Source organism: Cetorhinus maximus, chromosome 30, assembly GCF_964194155.1.
Source record: "Cetorhinus maximus chromosome 30, sCetMax3.hap1.1, whole genome shotgun sequence".
NCBI classification, from domain to species: domain Eukaryota; kingdom Metazoa; phylum Chordata; class Chondrichthyes; order Lamniformes; family Cetorhinidae; genus Cetorhinus; species Cetorhinus maximus.
Window position 1 is genome coordinate 10,105,535 of NC_135908.1, and position 23,653 is coordinate 10,129,187.

A 23,653-nucleotide genomic window follows, 5' to 3' on the forward strand; every position below is an offset into this window, starting at 1 on the left:
CCAGCCTAAGATCCAATACCTAGAGGGCAGTCGCGAACTTCCTTTGCAATTAGCAAAACTTTTGCTGCGCTTCAAAGTACGAGAGCTCATCACAACAAAGAGGAGTTTGGCCGCGGCCATCGTTTGGGAGACTGCAGGCTCCCGGGACAGAGCTTGTGCCCGGGAGGACACCAGGAGCGAAGTGCCGAGCAGGGCAATGCACCCGGAGCTGTAGGCGTTCACGGTAGGAGCTGTAGACCGGCCGACACTTCCTTCCTTTCCCCGGCTTGAGGGAGCCGAGCTGGAGAGGGAGAGTTGCAGCGACAGCCCGCACCCTTCCAGACCCATCTCCAGCTGCTAGATACCCAAGGAGACACTGCAATTCTCTTCTACCCTAAGCCTAGATCATGGCTTCCATCAAAGCCAAGGCTCTCTACAGCTTCCAGAGTGAGAACCCCGAGGAGATCAGCATCCAGGAGAATGAGCAGCTGCTGGTTTTTAACGAGAAGTCTTTGGATGGCTGGCTGGAAGGCCAGAATAGTCGGGGGGACAAAGGACTCTTTCCAGCTTCTTATGTGGAAATTCTCAAACCCAGTACACCCTCACCCTCCACTTCCAATTCCTCTTTCACTCACTACTCCAGCCCTGCAAGCTCACCAGGGAATCACTCTGCATTCTATTCCCCGAGCTATGCAACCCCGTACCAACAGGGCAGTTATGAGGAAGATGATGATGATGATTGGGATGACTGGGATGACTCTTCCACAGTGGTTGATGAACCTGGCGTGACCAGTAACACCAATGGCCACAACCACCTCCACCCGTATACAGTCTCCCCTTATCCCAGTGTGATTTACAGGCAAAAACCATCCGTGGAAAGGCAGGACAGCACTGCCAGTAGGCTCAGCACTAAAAGTAGTGCCGTGGGCAAGAACTTCAATCGTTTCTCAAGCTTTGTAAGGTCTGGTGGGGAGGCGTTTATCCTGGGTGAGGTACCCTCTGTCTTTAAAACCTCAGAAACCTATTGTGTGGTGATGAGTCCCGATGGGCCTCAGTGGAGCGAGAGCCCTCACCCCTTCGCCTGCACCATTGAGGAACCCACCAAGCAAACCAAGTTTAAAGGCATCAAGAGTTACATCTCCTACAAGCTGACCCCTAGTCATACCAACTACCCCGTGTATCGTCGCTACAAACACTTTGACTGGCTACACAACAGGCTGCTGCACAAGTTCTCTGTTATCTCAGTGCCACATCTTCCCGAGAAACAGGCCACAGGCCGATTTGAAGATGATTTCATTGAGAAACGCAAGAGGCGCTTGATTCTGTGGATGGACCACATGACAAGCCACCCAGTGCTCTCCCAATACGAAGGATTCCAACACTTCCTGACTTGCACCGACGACAGGGCTTGGAAACAGGGGAAGAGGCGGATGGAGAAAGACGAGTTGGTCGGCGCCAATTCATTCCTCACCATACAAATTCCACAGGAGCATCAGGATCTTCAGGATGTGGAGGAGAGGGTGGACACGTTTAAAACCTTCTCCAAGAGGATGGATGACAGCGTGCTACAGCTGACCAATGTGGCTACTGATCTCTGCCGCAAACACACTGGGGGCTTCAGGAAGGAATTTCAGAAATTAGGCAATGCATTCAATTCGATAAGTCAGGCATTTGAGTTGGATCAACCACACCTAGCGATCCCTCTGAACAAGGCCATTTCTAACACGGGCAAAACATATGAGGCCATTGGAGAGTTGTTTGCAGAGCAGCCCAAGAATGATCTGTTCCACATGTTGGATACACTTTCCCTGTACCAGGGTTTACTGTCCAATTTCCCAGATATCATTCATGTTCAGAAAGGTAAGCTTTTTATATTACAGCGGGTTATCTCTTTCTTGCTTTATGGCGGGTATCAGGTGTAAGATTCATCTCCTCCAATCCTGCAAGATGTACTCGATCTCTGAGATGTTTTAGTTCTCCTTGGAGTGATCAACCTTTGTTGGTCCTCTTGATTTGGGAGCTCACTGCAGATGAGTTTGTTTCAGCTCACAAGTGCCAGATACAAAAAAGAAACAATCTTAACCCTCAATCTTTTCTTATCTCTCTAGCTCCCATTGGTATATATCTGTTATTTGTACAGGTCAAGGTCTAAGGACGTTCATTGTAATCTGTGATGATCTTGTCTTGTTTTGCTCCCTTGTGCATGACAAGCAAGATAGCTGTACAAACCGAACCTAGGATTATATCGGATAAGCTATATGGACTGAATAGTAAGGATCTGTATGGACTGAAGACTGCTAGTCAAGAGCAGTTGTATAGAAGGAGCAGAGGCACACAGTGAGTGCTGTGCAAACTGACCAGTGTGTTACATTGGAGGAGGTGTATGGACTGGACAACTCATAACATAAAGAGAATAGCACATTAAACGGATGGAGGTAACTGACTGAATATATGTTGAACGGGAGGAACTGTAAGGGTTTGCTGTATCAGAGGAAAAGTTGGGGCTGAGGGAGGCTGTGGTGCATCACGTGGGAAACTGTGTGATAATGAGGTAGCTACACAGATTGTTATCAAATTTACTGCACTCGTTACTCCATCTCTGTTGACCAGAGTGAAGAAGATTTGTGGCTTAGGGCCCATTTCAGTGAGACACCCAAATCTTGTTGGTTCTGATCTTCTGTGGAATATATTGAAAAGGGATTTCAATGGAGCTTGAAATTTGAAAATATTTATTGCTGTGGTGTGTGGATGTTACCTGCCTTCATCTTCAAGGGAAACAGGCCCTTCCAACTATTGGAGATTGACATATTAGGCCAATGATCTAGAGTGTTAGATTGAGTTCTATTATTAAATAAACTGTAGCCTAATCAAATTTCAGCATTTTCAATCCCTTTCCCTCATTTGTGGCATCCATTTACAGCCCAGAAGTGTCAGACAGTGCTGAGGTGAAGCTCAGTGCTGGGGGTGTGTGACAGGTAATGGCAATACAACTGACACAGAGAGCTCACACTCCTTGATAGGCTGAATTGTTGCACCTTTATGCTTGATGTCCTCTGTTAACAGCACATCATCCAGAGCCTGGGTAGAGCAGTGCGGTGCTAGACCATCAGTATTGTGTCAGCCATGGATAAACTCAACCAGAGCCTGGGTAGAGCAGTGCTGTGCTAGACCATCAGTATTCTGCGTCAGCCATGGATAAACTCATCCAGAGTCTGGGTAGAGCAGTGCTGTGCTAGACCATCAATGTATTGCGTCAGCCATGGGTAAACCCATCCAAAGCTTCGGTAGAGCAGTGCAGTGCTAGACCATCAGTATACTGCGTCAGCCATGGATAAACTCATCCAGAGCCTGGGTAGAGCAGTGCTGTGCTGGACCTTCAGTGTACTGCGCAGCCATGGGGAAACCCATCCAGAGCCTGGGTAAAGCAGTGCAGTGCTAAACCATCAGTATACTGTGTCAGTCATGGGTAAACCCATCCAAAGCTTGGGTAGAGCGGTGCTGTGCTGGACGTTCAGTGTACTGCGTCAGCCATGGATAAACTCATCCAGAGCCTGGGTAGAGTAGTGCAGTGCTAGACCATCAGTATACTGCGTCAGCCATTGGTAAACCCATCCAGAGCCTGGGTAAAGCAGTGCAGTGCTATACCATCAGTATACTGCGTCAGCCATGGGTAGAATTCTTGCCTTTGAGTACAAAGGTTGTGGGTTCAAGCCCCACTCCTGAGACTTGAACAAAAAAATCTATGCTGACACTTCAGCTCACAACCAAGGGAGTGCTGCACCGTTGGAGGTTCCATTTTTTCAATGAGATGTTGAACGGTGACAAGAAGAAGAACTGAGGAGTCCTCCCTGGTGTCAACCAACGTTACTAAAACATTATCTGGTTATTATCACGTCACTATTTGTGGGAGCTTGCTGTGCACAAATTGGCTGTTATGGTTTCCACATTACAACAGTGACTACACTTCAAAGTGTGAGCACTTTGGGATATCCTGAGGCTCTGAAAGGCGCTATAGAAAATGCAGATCTTTATTTGTTGAGATGGAGAGAGAAAGGAACCGCCAACCCCATCTAGCTGATAAACTCACCTGATCGTGGCTGTTCAGCTGTGGGGAGGAACTGAATGGACATTCGGCATCTACTCATGGGTATCAATCCAAAGAAGATGACTGTTCCTGAGCAGATTGTTTTGTTTCTCTGAGTGACAGGTTTTGTTGCATTAGGATGTAAATGTACCTCATCCCTCTACCCCTTAAGTGCCCCACCTGACCAGTATCCAGGAAAATAGACAGTTGTGTGGGTGGTGGGGGTATATGGAATCTGAGTTCACAGGGGAATGGAAATGTGGGTGAAACAGACTGATTGTCTCAACAAAACCCAGGCAATAATGTGTGTCAATGGTGGAATTGGAGAGTGGTGTTTGACTCAGGCGCTGAGGGATTTGCAATTCTGAGCTCTCAGAAAATGATTTATCACCTTTGTGCCACACACTCATCATTGCAATAAGCCCATGAGCACTTTTCATTTCTGGACAGACTGGTTTGCATGGTTAAACAAAAATGAAAGAGTGACAAATGACTGTGACAGAAGTAAACGTTCTGTCCTCATTCTTCTCGACCTGTCTGCAGCCTTTGACATGGTTGACTACATTATCCTCCTCCTGTGCCATTCCGCTGTTGTCCAGCTGGGTGGGACTGCTCTCACCAGGTTCCATTCTCATCTATCTAATCATAGCCACAGTATCACTTTCAATGGCTTCTCTTCCTGCTCCCACACCATTAGTTATGGTGTCCCCCAAGCATCTGTCCTTGGCCCTTCTATTAAACATCTATGTGCTGCCCCTCGGCATCATCCGAAAGTGCAGTGTTAGTTTTCAGATATACGCTGATGACACTCAGCTCTACCTCACCACCACCTCCCTCAGTTCCTCCAGTGTTGCTAAATTATCACACTGCTTATCCCCTATCCAGTACTGGAGGAGCAGAAATGTCCTTCAGTTAAATATTGGGAAGACTGAAGACATTGTTGTTAGTCCCCACTCCAAACTCCGTTCCCTAGCTACCATCCCTCTCCCTGGTAACAGTCTGAAATCAAGCCAGTCTGTTCGCAACCTTGGTGTCACATTTGATCCTGAGATGAGTTTCCAATGCATATCCACACCACCACTAAGACCACTTAGTTCAAACTACTTAACATCAACTGATTCTGCCCCTACCTCAGCTCATCTACTGAAATCCTCATCCATGCCTCTGTTACCTCTAAACTTGACTATTCCAATGCACTGTTGGCTGGTCCGCCACATTCTACCCTCCATTAACTTGAGGTCATCCAAAACTCTGCTGTCTTTGCGCTAACTCACAGCAAGTCCCATTCCCTTATCACCCCTGTGCTCACTGACCTACATTGGCTCCCATTCAAGCAACATCTTAATTTTATGCTTGTTTCCAAAACCTTCCATGGCCTCGCTCCTCCCTACCTCTGTAATCTCTTCCCTACCTCTGTTATATCCTCCCTACCTCTGTAATCTCCTCCCTACCTCTGTAATCTCCTCCCTACCTCTGTAACTCTTCCCTACCTCTGTAATCTCTTCCCTACCTCTGTAATCTTTTCCCTACCTCTGTAATCTTTTCCCTACCTCTGTAATCTCCTCCCTACCTCTGTGATCTCCTCCCTACCTCTGTAATCTCTTCCCTATCTCTGTAATCTCTTCCCTACCTCTGTAATCTCTTCCCTACCTCTGTAATCTCTTCCCTACCTCTGTAAATCTTCCCTACTTCTGTAATCTGCTTCAGCCCCACCACAAAACTCTTGAGATATCTGTGCATCCTCAAATGTAATTGCTCCACTTTTGGTGGCCATGCCTTTAATTGCCTAGGTCCCAAGCTCTGGAATACCCTCTCTGACCTGTTTGAATAAGCTTTTGGTCACCTATCAATCTCCTTATGATGTCATACTTAGTTTTGTAATACTCCTGTGAAGCATCTTGGGATGTTTCACTGTGCTGAAGGTGCTCTATAAATATAAGTTGTTTTATTTCAGGAGGTGAACCAGCCCTGCTTTCAGTTTCTTGCCCAGTTTTCCTCTGTACTTCAGCTAGGATCTAATCAGTAGCAGCCTTTGCTTGCCTGTATGTCACCTAAGTGAGCCAAGCAGCTCATGACAGGCTACTTGACTGTGAAGGGTATCACACCCTCTCAAAACATCCACTGTATCCCAGTGTATAAAGTGACCTCCAGTACCGGACCCAGTGTTAGAAAAGAACAGACCTACTTCACAAAGCATTGTATACCAGGGATGATGTGATGAGCTCCCTCAATTACTCATCTGACCTTGACAGAAAATAAATAACTGCACAAACCAGAAAGGTCCCAAGTTTGATCCCTGATCAGTTACCTGATCTCGGAGAGCAGCAAACACTCAATGAAACGTAACGCCAGTGTGTGAGGAGGGATATTTGAAACAAAATACAAGCCTCACTGCTGGGCCCTTTGCAAATAACTTTGAAGGAAAGAAACAGTGAGTTAACATGGTGCAAAGTCTAATCTGGGGAAACAGCACAGTGGGCACACTTGTGCTGAGGAGAGGGAGTCAGGTTCCATCATTAACAATGTGATGTGACCACCATCTGTGATGTGCCACGTTCAGAGAGCAGAGACTGCACTCAGAGACTGGCACCACCAACGGTTCTTACTGGCCTTGAGTGTTTTTTCCGTCCAGCATTCAGAAGTTTGATCGTTTGTAGAGTGCGACTCATGACGGGGCCAATTCCATAATTGGTGACCTACAGGAGGAGCACTGATAGGAACACTGACTTTCAGTCACAGTCTCCTTGACCGGTCTGCCAGCGAAACTCAACGGCAATCTCTGGTTCTATAGATGTTAGTTTGGAGGCAAATTCTTCACTAGCTCCCCTGCTATCATAAATAAATACAAACCATAGAGAGGAAAACAGTACAAATGACAGGCAGGGCAACAACCAAACCAATGCCAACAAAAAAGTACTGTTATCTCACAGTCAAGGTGCATTGGGATCTCAGTTGCACCATAGTGTGTTCAGATGTGAAAGGAGTCCCAAATTTCTGAGCCATGAGTTTAGGGACAATCCCCCTACATCAGGATCTTTCCAGGTGATTAGTGAGTTGGTGTGTGTGAGCTGAGAATTGTGGTAAATGGCCCATAACAGTGGCTTATACGATTGGGGAAAGGGGAACAGTACATGAGATGCCGGTGAGTAACATGATGGATGAGGCGGTACACTTGGAGGTCATCATGCTTTGTTACTGCTCTGTTCCCTCAATCCAGAACCCTGATGACAAACACAGAGATGTAAATTAGGTTCAGAATGAAGTAAACATGATAAAATCAGAGGGTCTGAGTCAAACATATTCCTGTTTATTCTTCAAACTTTCCTTTTGATGCGTTATTTTTGCCAAAAATCTTCTGAAGTTCCTGTAAATGTTGGAGGTAGGAATCAAGGCTTGAGGTAACCACTCGAGCAGCTTGCTGGCTAGGGAAGATTTTTCCTGTCCGTTGTTCTGAGATCGAAATACGTGAACATGTTTGGAAATTCAGCACAACTGATGCCTGGAGGAAATCCTCATGCTGTTTGTCCAGTGATCATTACACAGTAATGGGAGTTGCCGACTCATTGGACAGATTCCAGGAGATTTCATCAATGATTGCAAACTGTCCCACCCTCACACTCCTGCCATTGGCCAGCTGGCACGAGCCCAATCATCCCACGGCCAATTGGAAAGCCAATCTCTATTACCTGATTGGCTGAATCTTGATTGTCAAGTCAAACAACCTTTCTTCCCATCTCAGTAATTTCATATATAATAAACAAAAATTTTCAAAGTAAATGAGAAAGAACGTACATTGTTTTTTAATGACTTATGATTTTTCTCCTGGGTTTTGGTTGCATCAGTGTTCTGCAGATTAATCTTTAATTCCTGGAGTTTCCAAGACAATCCTGGAGGGTTGGCAACCCAACCCGGTGACCGAGTGACCCATTGGGCATACATTCTCATATCACTGGTCACCTTTAACAATCAGGTTTTTAGTTATATTTTTAAGAACACTGAGTAAAACCTTTTCATGCAGCAAGTGGTTAGGAAATGGAATGTACTGCCTGAGACAAAAACAGAATTACCTGGAAAAACTCAGCAGGTCTGGCAGCATCGGTGGAGAAGAAAAGAGCTGACATTTCGGGTCCACATGACCCTTCAACAGAACTGAAGTATAGTTAGGAGAGGGGTGAAATATAAGCTGGTTTAAGGTGGGGGGCGGGGGGAGAGAGAAGTTGAGGGTGGGGTGGTTGTGGGGACAAGCAAGCAGTGATAGGAGCAGATAATCAAAAGATGTCACAGACAAAAGGATCAAAGAGGTGTTGAAGGTGGTGATATTATCTAAGAAAAGTGCTAATTAAGAATGGATGGCAGGATACCCCACCTTAAACCAGCTTATATTTCACCTCTCTCCTAACTATACTTCAGTTCTGTTGAAGGGTCATGTGGACCCAAAACGTCAGCTCTTTTCTTCTCCACCGATGCTGCCAGACCTGCTGAGTTTTTCCAGGTAATTCTGTTTTTGTTTTGGATTTCCAGCATCCGCAGCAGCTTTTTGTTTTTATCTCTGTACTGCCTGAGAGTGTGGTGGAGGAAGATTCAATCCTGCATCATTACCTGAAGAGAAAAATTTGCAAGACAATGGGGAAAAGGTGGGAGAGTGGTGGGACTAGCTGAGTTGCTCTTGCAGAGAGAGAGAGAGAGCGCGGACATGACGGGCAGATTGGCCTCCTGTGCTGTAACCATTCTCTGATTTTATAGTTTAAAATGTTTTAAGTCCTAAAATAGAATTGTTTCATGCTGCACCCATTCCAGCATCCATCACAGCTCCTGTACTCACAAGACGTGCAACATAATCGCAGTATGTTCTGCTTGGAACGTTTGTCCCAAGCAAGTAACAGCCATGGCTCACTGATGCACTCTTGCCTCCGAGACAGAAGTCATGGGTTCAAGGACATAATCCAGGCTGACACTCCAATGCAATACTGTGGGAGTGCTGCTCTGTCAGAGGTACCTTCATTTAAATGAGACTTTGTACTGCGGCCCTGTCTGCTCCCTCAGGTGAATGTAAAAGATCCTATGGCATTATTTCAAAGAAGATCAGGGGAATTCTCCCTGGTTTCCTGACCAATATTTACCCCTCCTCCAACACCACTAAAATAGGTCAACAGGCCATTATCACATTACTGTTTGTGGGAGCTTGCTGTATACAAATTCACTGCCATGCTTCCTACATTGCTGCAGTGACTACACTTCAAGAAGTACTTCATTGACTGTAAAGTGCTTTGGGAACCCTGATGCCATGAAAAGCGTAACAGAAATGCAAGTCTTTCTTCTTTCTTTAACGTGAGTTCCAAAGGCAACTGTAGAATGTGTCTGTATATCGGTCAGGTGGGTCTGTATATCAGTCGGGTGGGTCTGTATTATCAGTCAGGTGGGTCTGTATTATCAGTCGGGTGGGTCTGTATTATCAGTCTGGGGGGGGTCTGTTTCTCAGTCGGGGGGGTCTACACTGGGTCTGTATATCAGTTGGTGATGTCTGTATATCAGTACGTTGGGTATGTATATCAATTGGGTGGGTCAGTATATCAGTCGGGTAGGTCTGTATATCAGTCAAGTGGTTCTGCATATAAATTCAAGGGTCTGTATGTTAGCTGAGTGAGTCTGTATATTGGTCAGGTGGGTCTGCAAATCAGTTCAGTGGGTTTGCATTCCTGTTGAGTGGGTTTATATGTCTGTCGAGTGGGTTTGTATTCCTGTCGAGCGGGTTTGCATTCCTGTCGAGCGGGTTTGCATTCCTGTCGAGCGGGTTTGCATTCCTGTCGAGCGGGTTTGCATTCCTGTCGAGCGGGTATGCATTCCTGTCGAGCGGGTATGCATTCCTGTCGAGCGGGTTTGCATTCCTGTCGAGCGGGTTTGCATTCCTGTCGAGCGGGTATGCATTCCTGTCGAGCGGGTTTGCATTCCTGTCGAGCGGGTTTGCATTCCTGTCGAGCGGGTTTGCATTCCTGACGAGCGGGTTTGCATTCCTGTCGAGCGGGTATGCATTCCTGTCGAGCGGGTATGCATTCCTGTCGAGCGGGTTTGCATTCCTGTCGAGCGGGTTTGCATTCCTGTCGAGCGGGTTTGCATTCCTGACGAGCGGGTTTGCATTCCTGACGAGCGGGTTTGTATTCCTGTCGAATGGGCTTGTATTCCTAGAGCGGGTTTACATTTCTGTAGGACAGGTTTTTCCAATCCAAGGAAGAAATTCATTTTCAGATGCAAAATGAAGTCTGGAGGTTAGACCATAAGATGTAGAAGCAGAAATAGGCCATTCGGCCCATCAAGTCTTCTCCGCCATTCAATGAGATCATGGTTGATCTGATAATCCTCAACTCCACTTTCCTGCCTTTTCCCCATAACCCTTGCTTCCCTTACTGATTGAAAATCTGTCTATCTCAGCCTTGAATATACTTAATGACCAAGCCTCTACAGCCCTCTGCGGTAAAGAATTCCACAGATTGACTACCTTCTGAGAGAAGAAATTCCTCCTCGTCTCTGTTTTAAGTGGGCGACCCCTTACTCTGAGATTATGCTCTCTGGTCCTAGACTCTCCCACAAGGAGAAACAACCTCTCAGCATCTACCCTGTCAAGCCCCCTAAGAATCTTATATGTTTCAATAAGGTCACCTTTCATTCTTCTAAACTCCAATGAGTACAGGCCCAACCTACTCAACTTCTCCTCATAAGAAAATCCCTCCATACCCAGGATCAACCTTGCGAACCTTCTCTGGACTGGCTCCAATGCCAGTATATCTTTCCTTAGATAAGGGGACCAAAACTGTTCACAGTATTCTAGGTGCGGTCTAACTAGTGCCTTGTATAGTTTTAGCAAGACTTCCCTATTTTTATACTCCATTCCCTTTGAAATAAAGGCCAACATTCCATTTGCCTTCCCTATTACCTGATGAACTTGTATGCTAGCTCTTTGGGGTTCATGCACGAGGACCCCCAAATCCCTCTGTGCTGCAGCTTTCTTCAGTCTTTCTCCATTTAAATAATATTCAGCTGCACTATTCTTTCTGTGTCATCCTCACCACTTGCCTTCCCACCTATTTTTGTGTCATCCACAAATTTGGTGATAGTACATTAATTTCCCTCATCCAAGTCATTAATTTATATTGTAAATAACTGTGGCCCCAGCACTGATCCCTGTGGCACTCCACTAGTAACAGGTTGCCATCCTGCAAATGCCCCCCGTATCCCAACTCTCTGTCTTCTATTAGTTAGCCAGTCCTCTATCCATGCTAATATACTACACCCAACACCATGGGCTCTTATCTTATAAAGTAGCCTTATGTGTGGTACCTTATCAAACGCCTTTTGGAAATCCAAAAATATTACATCTACTGGTTCCCCTTTATCTATCCTGCTTGTTACCTCCTCAAAGAATTCTAATAAATTTGTCAGACATGATTTCCCCTTCTTGAAGCCATGCTGACTCTGCGTGATTAGATTACGCATTTCTAAATGCTCTGCTATTACATCCTTTATAATAGACTCCAACATTTTCCCACTGACAGATGTTAAGTTACCTGGCCTATAGTTATCTGTTTTTTGTCTCCCTCCCTTTTTGAATAAGGGTGTTACATTGGCAGGTTTCCAATCCTGTGGAACTTTTCCAGAATCTAAGGATTCTTGGAAGATTACTACCAGTGCATCCACTATCTCTGCAGCTATTTCCTTTAATATCCTAGGATGCAACCCATCAGGTCCAAGCCTTTAGCCCCATTAGCTTCCCTAGTACCTTTTCTCTAGTGATAGTTATTGTATTCATTTCCTCCCCCCTGCTTTTGCCCCATGATTATTTAGTATTTTTGGTCTGCTATAAGTGTCTTCGACCATGAAAGTGCTCAACCATGATGCAAAGTATTTATTCAACTCCTCTGCCATTTCCTGGTTCCCCATTATTATTTCCCCAGCCTCATTCTCTAAGGGGCCTATGTTCACTTTGGCCTCTCTCTCCCTTTTTATATACTTAAAGAAGCTCTTACTGTCCGTTTTTATATTACTTGCTAGTTTACCCTCAAAGTTTATTTTCTCCCTCTTTATTATTTTTTTGGTCATCTTTTGTTGGTTTTTAAAACTTCCCAATCCTCTGGCTTACCACTAATTTTTGCCACATTGTATGTTTTATCTTTCACTTTGATACGATCCTTAACTTCCTTGGTTAACCATGGTTGGTTTATCTCCTTCCTACAATCCTTCTTCCTCACTGGGATATATCTTTGTTGTGAATCATGAACTATTTTCTTAAACGTCCGCCATTGTTCATCAACCGTCTTTTCTGCTAAACTCCTTTCCCAGCCCACCGCAGCCAACTCTGCCCTCATTCCTTTGTGAATACCCTTATTTAAGTTTAGCACAGATGTTTCCACACAAAATTTCTCACCCTCAAACTGAATGCTAAATTCCACCATGTTATGGTCACTGTTTCCTAGGGGATCTTTTACTCTGAGATCATTTATTGAACCTGCCTGGTTCTGGAAGGTGTATGGAACCTTTTGAAAATTCACATCTGAGAAAACTGATGCTCACCTGAAAGGCTCCATTCACACCTTGCAGTCCTGGTGGCTTTGAACCAAGCGTTCGAACATATCGACTTGAGTATTGAAGTGAGAAAGTCTGTAAAAGGGAAGTTGCCAAAGGGTGAATGAGCTGTTTAGCAAATATTTGCTGGCAGTGTAGAGGAACTGGTGTAAGAGCAGCACACCCAGCCAAAGGTCACTCTTTGCTGGCAATTTATTAAAGGGATTGGAACTATCTGTATCGGCTGCTGAAGTCAGCCAGCACATTGGATTAACTTTCTTTTCTTTGTTGCACTTCTAAACTCATACGAATCCAGCCTACTGATGCTGTGGCAGTTTTGGTAACCTAACCCATGGAATCATATGGAATACTAGCTTTACATGCCATCCAGTATTAATCTCCATTGACTTCAACGTAGAGTACAATTAGGTGGGGTGTTACACTGACGTTGTTCCCGATCCCACTGGTTCTCGGTTTAGGTTAACATTTCTCCCCGCATTTCAATGTGAATTGATTGTACTGCTCTGTGATTGGCTTCTGCTATCCTACCCCCACCTCTCTCTCCCTCCTCACCAAACTCATCAACAGAATCTTGGCAGCAGTGCCTCAACCTACATGATGATAGAATGTGGAGGACTGGAACACCACCAGAGAGGGAATCGAGTGTGACTGCCAGTATAAACTAGGGTTGAACCCTGGTTTCTGGACTTTTTAGTTGAGCAGCAACCTCTTGGTCTGTTTTAAACCTGAACAGAAAAGCAGCTACATTCAGGATTCACCAGCAAATTATCATCGGTCCCAAAGCTGATGCTTAAACAGTTACATCAATTCTAACTCCATTCCATCAAAGATAGCCTTAGCCTATCTGCTGCTGAAGCCTCACCCATCCTGTTTTCTCGCCCCCAAACATGACTATTCCAATGCTCTCCAGACTGACCTTCCATCCTCAACCTTCCATGAACATAAGCTTGGATTGTGTTATTTTCTATTTTCCTCAATTAACCCTTATGGTAGCAAGTACCACATTCTCACCTGTCTCCATGTAAAGAAGTTTCTCCTGAATTCCTTATTGGATCCCAGTGTTCCCATTACCTGATGTTACAAGGACTAAGGGACACAATTTAAAGTTTTGTGCAAGAGATATGGGGGGAGTGTGAGGAAGAACACTATTTTTCCCAGTGAGTGGGAATGGCCTGGAACTCATTGCCTATGAGGATGCTGGATGCTGAGACGATCTAACATTTCAAAAGTAAACTGGATGGGCGCTTGAGGGAAATAAACTTACAGGGTATGAGGATAGAGCAAGTGAATGGGACTGATTAGATTGCTCTACAGAGAGCCAGCATGGGCTCAATGGGCCAAATGGCCTCTTATGTGCCATTACGACTCTGGATTTATTGGTCACTATCTTATATTTATGGCCCCTAGTTCTGCTCTCATCCCTATGTGGAAACATCCTCTCTATGTCTATCCTATCAAACCCTTCATTATCATAAAGATCTCTATCAGCCCCCTCAGTCTTCTCTTTTCTAGAGAAAAAAGGTCCAGCCTGCTCAATCTTTCCTGATAGGTATAACCTCTCAATCCTGGCATCAATCTAGAATTTTTTTTTTGCAATTTCAGTAATGCCTCTGTCTTTATTCTCTTTATGATTCTTTTTAAAATGGAGACCAGAAGTAAGCATCGTATCCAATCAGCACTTAGCAATTAAGAATTATTGCAGGCAAGAAGATAGATAAATTAGCGAGAAGGCTCCAGAAAGAAACCGGAAGGCAGGCATGAGACAGGGAAATTAATCCTTTCATCGTACATCAGTCGCCAAAGGTATATCCAGGTCATGTCTGATGTGGAGGAAAGGGAGGTGGAAGAGGCCAATTGAAGAGCAGCATCCTTGGACAGTAGAGGAAAATACTGAGACCACAGCTCAGGGCAAGGAGTCATGGTCACAGTACACCTATACAACATGTCTTATTCTTCTCATGCCTGACTTCTGTTTGAAAATTAACACTGAAATTCAAGTGTGCGTGACTGGCTTGGGTTTCTGATCCAGTTACTGACTCCTTTGTCTCAGATCACTGGACCTGAGCTCTTGCCTTATCTCGGTGACTGAGTGAGGGAGGCTTGGTCAATGTATAGGATTTTATGCCAAGTATAAATATATGTTTGTTCTAAAAACAGAAAATGCTGAAAAAACTCAGCAGGCCTGCTGAGGTTTTCCAGCATTTTCTGTTTTTATTTCAAATTTCCAGCATCTGCAGCATTTTGCTTTTATCTATATGCTTGTTTTGTCGAGGTGTGAGAGAATATTGGAGTGGGGGGGGTGATGTGTGTGTGCGTGTGTGTGTATGGGTGTGAGTGAAAGTGACTCTGTGTGAGTGAGAATGTGTGGGTGTGTGTGAGTGCATGAGAGTGTGTGAGAATGAGTGAGGATGGCTGTGAGTGAAAGTGAGGGTGCACATAGTGACCAACAGGCATTCACTCTCTCACATTCATTCTCACACTTGCTCTCTCATGAATTCTCTCTCACACTATTTCACATACCACATTAACCACAATAAGTTAAAGGAATCTGCCCTAATGGTGACAAAAGGTGAAGGGCGAGTGAGTAGGACCAGCTGAATAGCTCTAGCAGTGAGCCAGCACAGACCTGACTGGCCAAATGGCCTCCACCTTTGCTGTAACCACCCGATGACTCAAATTATTTATCTGCCTGGGAATAGTTCTGTGCTGGAGAAATAAAATGAAATGTGCAGTTTTCAGCACTATCACATGTACTGAGGATATCTGAAACCTTCGGTCTGTCCGCAAGCATGACCCAGACCTTCCAGTCGCTTACCATTTCAACACACCACCGTGCTCTCATGCCCACATGTCCGTCCTTGGCCTGCTGCAATGTTCCAGTGAAGCTCAACGCAAACTGAAGGAACAGCACCTCAACTTCCAATTAGGCACTTTACAGCCTTCTGGACTTAACGTTGAGTACAACAACTTCAGGTCATGAACTCTCTCCTCCATCCCCACCCCTTTTTGATCCCCTTTTTCCAAATACTTATTTTTTAATTTTTATATATTTTTTCCCACCTATTTCTATTATTATTATTTTTTGAATGTATTTCCATTTATTGTTTTATCCCCACCTTTTAGCCCATTTTGATCTTTTCTCCCACACCGTCCCCTCCCCTCACCCCACTCCCACTCGGGCCATCTGTCACTGGCTCATCCTGCTTTCTACTCTTAATGTCAACATTAGCACCTCCTTTAGCCAGTATCACCACCATCAACACCCCTTCGACCTTTTGTTTATGACATCTTTCACAATCTCTCCTTTGCCTCCACCTATCACTGGCCTTCTATCCAGATTCACCTGTTCCACTCCCCAACTTAACCAATATATATTTCACCACATTTTTCTTCTCTTTAGTTCCGAAGAAGAGTCATACGGACTCGAAACATTAACTCTGTCTTTCTCTCCACAGATGCTGTCAGACCTGCTGAGTTTTTCCAGCAATTTTTGTTTTTGTTTCTGAAACTATATGCAGCCAATATGAGCAACACCAGATTGTGTAAGCATGGTGTAAGAGGAACATTGTAATCTCTTTTTAGTAAGGTTGGTTGATGAATAAATATTGGCCAGGACTAGGTAAAACTCTGCTGCTCCTATTCAAATTAGTGCCATGATATTTTTAATGTCCAGCTGAGAGGACACCAGAGCCTTGGTTTAATGCCTCGTCTGAAAGACAGCACCTGCAACAATGCAGGAATCCTTCAGTATTGATCATCCAACAGTGCAACTCCCCCTCGGCGCTGACCCGCTGACAGTGCAGCACTCCCTTGGCGCCGACCCTCTGACAGTGCAGCACTCCCTTGGCGCTGGCCCTCCGACAGTGCAGCACTCCCTCGGCGCCAACCCTCCGACAGTGCAGCGCTCCCTTGGCGTTGGCCCTCCGACAGTGCAGCGCTCCCTTGGCGTTGGCCCTCCGACAGTGCAGCGCTCCCTTGGCACTGGCCCTCCGACAGTGCAGCGCTCCCTCGGCGCTGGCCCTCCGACAGTGCAGCGCTCCCTTGGCGCTGGCCCTCCGACAGTGCAGCTCTCCCTCGGCGCTGGCCCTCAGACAGTGCAGCGCTCCCTCGGTGCTGACCCTCCGACAGTGCAGCGCTCCCTTGGCGCTGGCCCTCCGACAGTGCAGCGCTCCTTCGGCTCCGACCCTCCGACAGTGCAGCGCTCCCTCGGCTCCGACCCTCCGACAGTGCAGCGCTCCCTTGGCGCTGGCCCTCCGACAGTGCAGCGCTCCCTCAGCGCTGGCCCTCAGACAGTGCAGCGCTCCCTCGGTGCTGACCCTCCGACAGTGCAGCGCTCCCTCGGCGCTGACCCTCCGACAGTGCAGCGCTCCCTTGGCGCTGGCCCTCAGACAGTGCAGTGCTCCCTCGGCGCTGACCCTCCGACAGTGCAGTGCTCCCTCGGCGCTGACCCTCCAACAGTACTGAGGTCCCTCAGTACTGATCCTCTGACAGTGCAGCACTGAGAGAATCAGCCTGGATTCTGGACTCAAGTCTTGAACCCATGACTTCATGAAAAGGAGAGAGTGCTGTGTATTGAGTGACATTAATGATGTTTATGCAGACTGGTTACATTCTGATCAGGGCTTTTAGAATATAAAACATTTGTGTTTGTTTTGCTTTTGTTGCAATATCACTTGAGTCACAATTTTTGTAATTGGATTGTAAACAGATTAATCCTTGTGGGAATTTTGCTGCATTTCCAGTTCCTGATCATACTGTGGAATGTGGTGGTATTCTGCAGAGAACCCTAAATTCATGAATAGTTTAACTCCACATCAACCCAGGTTTCTCAGAAACTGCTGGCAAGATGCACTTAGCCTTTACTGAGCTTTGTTCACTGGTTGTTTTGCCCTGGCACAGGGACAGATATTTCATGCCGGCAAAGGAGGTTCAATTCCCAGGAAGAAGCAAAATGAAGCAGTTAGAAGAAGGAAAAGAAGAACAAATGAAACTTTCTCACCCAAAGAAGAGAAGAGTTTCCAGTTATATAGCACTCAGTATATCCCAAAGTGTTTCATAGCCAATGAAATGCAGTTGAAGTTCACTGTGTTCTCTAGGTAGATGGGGTTGAGGGATACAGGGAGGAGGTGAGGAGTATGGAGTGAAGTGGGGGTGAGGGACATGGGAAGATTTGGGGATGAGGGTACAATGATATGGTCACCAAGTTTACAAACTAATGTTGCTTCTCTCAGACTTTCCTTCTTTCTCTCGATGTGACAAAAATTTCAGGAGAACAAAAAGTGGCGAACAATATTTTTAGTTTTAACTGGCCATTAAAATAGTCTTTTAATTGTAATATTCTTCAATACAGCTCATCAGCCCCCTCCATTCCGGCAATGGGAGAAGGGGCAGTCTGTAGGAAAGGGGGATTCTACACCAAGGGCAGCAGCACGGAGAGAGATGGTGCTGCAGTTAGGATCAGTAACCATTTGTAATGTTATGAAAACCAGACTGTCCTTTCCCTGAGGCCGACAGAAGCTTTCTTCAGTTTCCTGTCTCATTGTTTACGCTGAGCTGCTTCATGGGGAATGGCTGTCATCCAGAAGTGCATTTTTCCAAAGCTTTAGGCTTGTCCTCTCTCCCTGGGAAATGCTCATTCTGCTCTCTCACTACAATCATACTGACATTTTTATCTGCTTAGTAACATCCATGTGCGAAGGAAAGCTTATTTTGAATTAAATTTGATTGATCTCTTTCCCATTCATTCATTTTCATTCTGTCATTTATTTTCTCTCCTTTCCATTCCTAAGTTTTCATATTCCTCCCTTTCTGTTTATTTTTTTTTGAATTCTCCCACCCTCCTTTTTATCACAGTGGGAGTGTTGCTGAAAAACAGAAAAGGGCAGACTCAAATCTGAGGGTAAGAAGGCTGAAAACATTTTGTTAAGTGGTTACCTGATGGTTCTGTGGATAAAGCCTAGCGTGTGGTGAAGAGTGGGAGCGTGCAGACTGTGTGGTCCCCAGGTTGGTTCCTAGGTCAGGGCTGAATTAGTTATTCGTGGTCAGTGCAGATAGTAAGAGTGCTCTTATTGCAGTGATCTCATTTGTGCTGAACGTTCTGGCTTGAATAAGTCTGACCAAAAGGTGACCTTAATTGCTGGTGTTCACATCTATTGTTCTGTTCCTGTAAAACAGTTTCCTACAGCACAGATGGAGGCCATTCAGCCCATCTTGCCTTTGCTGACTAGTCTAATTAGTTCCAAACTTTCCCATAGCCCTGAAAATCTTTCAATTCCAGTTCCTTTGTGAAAGCTCCTATTGAATCTGCCTCCGCCGCCCATTCAGGCAGCACATTCCAGATTATAACTCACTGCAGAAGAAATCTCCTCACCGCCCCCCCTCTGATCCTATTGCTGATTACCTTAAATCTATGTGCTTCTGGTTACTGACCCTAGAAACAGTTTTTCCCTACCTGCCCTATGAAAACCCTTCATAATTACTTTCAGAGGGCTTTAAATTTAATTTTTATTTGGTGTGATCAGGGCTTAATGTGATTTTTAAGTTATCTTCCCGTGACCTCTATTAAAGGCCCCTGCGAAACAAGAATTGATTTGGGATATATCATTTTCTGAAGTCAGTCCAAAGATCTCTGGCAGCCATTAGTGTCTCGGAATCCAGAGTCAGAAGCTGCTTGACTTGGCTTCGGTTATTAACCTTTTGTTGACTGTTTTCCTGTTGCTAGGCTAACGGATGTGGGAGGACTTTAAGCTCACATCCTATTACCGAATCATTTGGATTGTGGGAGTGGCAATTAGGATTGGTCCAAAGGTGAATAATTGTCTTATCTTGTATGCTTATAAAAGCATCATTGAAAGATCTAGTCAAATGCAACAGTTAAACACCACTGACAGGCCTCATCTGATGTAACTATTGAAATGTCATTATGAGCCCGAGTCTAAACTTACTATTTAAACCACGAACCAGAGGTGACAATGGAAATACTACTAGTTACTGAACCATATCTAGCTGTGCCATGTTTATGGTACACTAAACTCTACTTCCTGCCAGTGATGTTTCCATAGTTACACTGTTCCAGGGTTCATATGGAAATGCCATTGGCAAGAGAGCTCGTCACATAGCTATGGAAACACTGCTGACAGGAGCTTTAGTGTAAGAGGAGATGCTTGATAGGAAAGTCTCTATACAGTTAGGCAATTTGATTCAGAATCCTTCTGGTGCTGTTTATATGTCAGTTAACACACAGGATTGGACCTGTTCTCCATCACCCTGCTTGGCTGTTTGAATCCTCACTGGCTGTCTAAGCATTGAGGTTCATTAACCATTCATAGAAAAAACATAGAAAATAGGAGCAGGAGTGGGCCATTCGGCCCTTCGAGCCTGCTCCCGCCATTCAATATGATCATGGCTGATCCTCTATCTCAACGCCGTACTCCCACTCTCTCCCCTTGCCCCTCGACGCCTTTAGAGTCCAGAAATCTATTTCCTTAAATATATTCAGTGATTTGGCCTCCACAGCCTTTTGTGGTAGAGAATCCCATAGGTTCACCACCCTCTGCGTGAAGATCTTTCTCCTCAAATCAGTCCTAAATGGCTTACCCTGTATCCTGAGACCGTGAACCCTTGTTCTAGATACCCCGGCCAGAGGAAATATCACCCCTGCATCCAGCCCATCCAGTCCTGTCAGAATTTTAGATGTTTCAATGAGATCTCCTCTCATTCTTCTAAACTCCAGTGAATACAGGCCTAATCGGCCCATTCTCTCCTCATACAACAATCCTGCCATCCCAGGAATCAGTCTGGTGAACCTTTGCTGCACTCCCTCAATGGTGAGTATATCCTTTCTTAGGTAAGGAGACCAAAACTGCGCACACTACTCCAGGTGTGGCCTCACCAAGGCCCTGTATAACTGCAGTAAATAATCCTTGCTCCTGTGCTCAAGTCCTCTCACAATGAAAGCCAACATACCATTTGCCGCCTTAACTGCCTGTTAAACAGAAGTTAAACTAATTCTTCATACATGACTTGTACTTAAATTAAATTCTTTAACAGTTTAAAGTATAGAAAATCTCATTAAAGTTCATCTGCTTAGAAACAAAATAACTTTTCAGCCAGTTAAGAGGTGCTGGAATATCTGAACTAGTAGTTGATTGTATAACGCAAAGGCCAACAGTCATGCATTTACTTATAGATTAAAATTTGTGTATTTAGTAGGTCAAAGGTGAAAAGTGAACAAAGCTCAGTAAAGGCTAAGTGCTTCTTGCCAGCAGTTTCTGAGAAACCTGGGTCAAAAGATTTAAACTTTTTTTTATTGCGTATGTAACTGTTGATGATAGAGGATCAGGGCTGGTCATTGTGGGGACAAATGATGCAGGTATTTAATAGTTTCTTTCTCCCTATTGGACTCCTGTAATTGTCTGATCCAGTCACCATGTTGCTGCAGTAATGGCTTTGCCCTGTGGGAGGTGCTGTGTTTGCAGCGCAAACTGTTCGTATTGGTTAAAACTCCAATTAAAAAGACTTCCCTGGAGCTTAGTGTGAAGCTGAGATATGTATAGACCAGAACTTGATTACAAGTAATGATCAGGTTACAAAAGCAAAAATTGCTGGAAAAACTCAGCAGGTCTGACAGCACCTGTGGAGAGAAAGGCAGAGTTAACGTTTCGAGTCCGTATGAGTTCTTCAAAGGAAGAAGAGTCATACGGACTCGAAACGTTAACTCTGTCTTTCTCTCCACAGATGCTGTCAGTCCTGCTGAGTTTTTCCAGCATTTTTTGTTTTTGTTTGAGATTTCCAGCATCCGCAGTCTGTTGATTTTATCTTAATGATCAAGTTACATTTGGTTTCATCACCATGGGACTAAAATCAGCCAGAGTTCCTGCTCCTCATTTCTGTTCTCGTGGAGTGAATGTGCATTAGGGTCCAGTGAAGGCTCAGTTCTGTTGCTGCCAATGATCAAATTGCTGACCAGCAAATAGCTCTCAGCTGGTGCATGAAGAATTGTCATTTCACTGAGGTACAGGAGGGATGCTGGTGCCCAAGAAATCGAATTCCAGCAGGAAATAAGGATTTGTAATTATAAAGCACTGATCACCAACTCAGCATGTTGCAAAGGGCTCCACAGCCACTGAATTACATTTGAAGTATAGGCGCTGTTGTAAGTTGCAGCCAATTTGTGCACAGCAAGCTCCCACAAACTCTAATGTGATAATGACTAGATAATGTCTTTTAATGATAATGGTTGAAGCCAGGATGTCAAGAAGAACTTCTTCAGAATAATGCCGGAAGATCTTTTAAGTGAGAGAGCAGATGATCCTTGGTTTCATGTCTCATCCGAAAGATGGCATCTCTGTCAGTGCAGTACTCCCTGAGTATTGCACTGGGATTGTCAGCCTGGATTTTACACTAACGTCTCTGGAGTGAGAGCTGAATCCCTAACCATGTGACTCAGAGGCAAGAGAGCCACCTGATGAACCTCAGCTGTCACCACCTCAAGTAACTCTTTCGAGTTATCAACAGTCACAGATTGTAACTCTTTCGAGTACATTCACAGTTCTTGGTTTCCGGGAGTGCGACATGAACCCACAACCTTCTGATTCAAAGGAGAGGGTGCTATGAACTGGAGGTACAAAAAAATCAAACTGCCACCTAAGAAATGTTGGAATTAGTGGATTTCAGTTGGGCTGTGGTGATATTGTTGCTTTGGAGCTCAGATACTTCCGTCCTTTTATATGTTTAAAACAATAAACGTTTCTTAAGCGATTTTGATGTATGGTAAAAAGTAAAAATCAAGAATTCAAAGGAATCCATGTGGAGGGGGGAGGGTGTAAAATGGGACCTGAATGCTAACTGATGGATGTGTGTATGTGTTGGTAACAGGTGCCTTTGCCAAGGTGAAAGATAGCCAGAGGATGAGCGATGAAGGAAAAATGGATCAGGAGCAGGTGGACGGGATAAAGAGGCGATGTCGGGTGGTGGGATTCGCTCTACAAGCTGAGATGAACCATTTCCACAAGCGCAGAATCGTAGATTTCAAACGCATGATGCAGTCTTACCTCCAGCAGCAGATCCTCTTCTATCAGAGAATCGGCCAGCAACTGGAGCAGACTCTGCACTTGTATGACACATTGTAATAAAGCCCCCAGCACCACCTTCCCACCTCCCTGTCCCTCACTCCCCTTCCACCTCCAGACTCACCCTACCAACTCCCTGAAATTCTGACAGATTCTACAGGAATAGGCTGCTGAAACTCCCCCAAACCCCACGACTCTTCCCCCAACCCCCTCGACCCTTCCCCCAATCCCCTCGACCCTTCCCCCAATCCCCTCGACCCTTCCCCCAATCCCCTCGACCCTTCCCCCAATCCCCTCGACCCTTCCCCCAATCCCCTCGACCCTTCCCCCAATCCCCTCGACCCTTCCCCCAATCCCCTCGACCCTTCCCCCAATCCCCTCGACCCTTCCCCCAATCCCCTCGACCCTTCCCCCAATCCCCTCGACCCTTCCCCCAATCCCCTCGACCCTTCCCCCAATCCCCTCGACCCTTTCCCCAATCCTTTCGACCCTTCCCCCCAATCCCCTCGACCCTTCCCCCAATCCCCTCGACCCTTCCCCCAATCCCCTTGACCCTTCCCCCAATCCCCTTGACCCTTCCCCCAATCCCCTCGACCCTTCCCCCAATCCCCTCGACCCTTTCCCCAATCCTTTCGACCCTTCCCCCCAATCCCCTCGACCCTTCCCCCAATCCCCTTGACCCTTCCCCCAATCCCCTTGACCCTTCCCCCAATCCCCTCGACCCTTCCCCCAATCCTTTCGACACTTCCCCCAATCCCCTCGACCCTTCCCCCAATCCCCCCGACTCTTCCCCCAATCCCCTCGACCCTTCCCCCAATCCCCTCGACCCTTCCCCCAACCCCCTCGACCCTTCCCCCAACCCCCTCGACCCTTCCCCCAACCCCCTCGACCCTTCCCCCGACCCCCTCGACCCTTCCCCCGCCCCCCTCGACCCTTCCCCCGCAGT

The 23,653-nt window shown here is 45.8% G+C and overlaps 1 protein-coding gene across 1 annotated transcript; it reads left to right on the forward strand.

Moving 5' to 3' along the window:
* Positions 1-22,971, forward strand: snx33 (sorting nexin 33). Its single transcript, XM_078532442.1, has 2 exons — positions 1-1,839; positions 22,514-22,971. Exons 1-2 carry the CDS (start codon positions 387-389, stop codon positions 22,765-22,767), a joined length of 1,707 nt encoding a protein of 568 aa, XP_078388568.1. The 5' UTR covers positions 1-386; the 3' UTR covers positions 22,768-22,971.
* Positions 22,972-23,653: the final 682 nt, after the last annotated feature.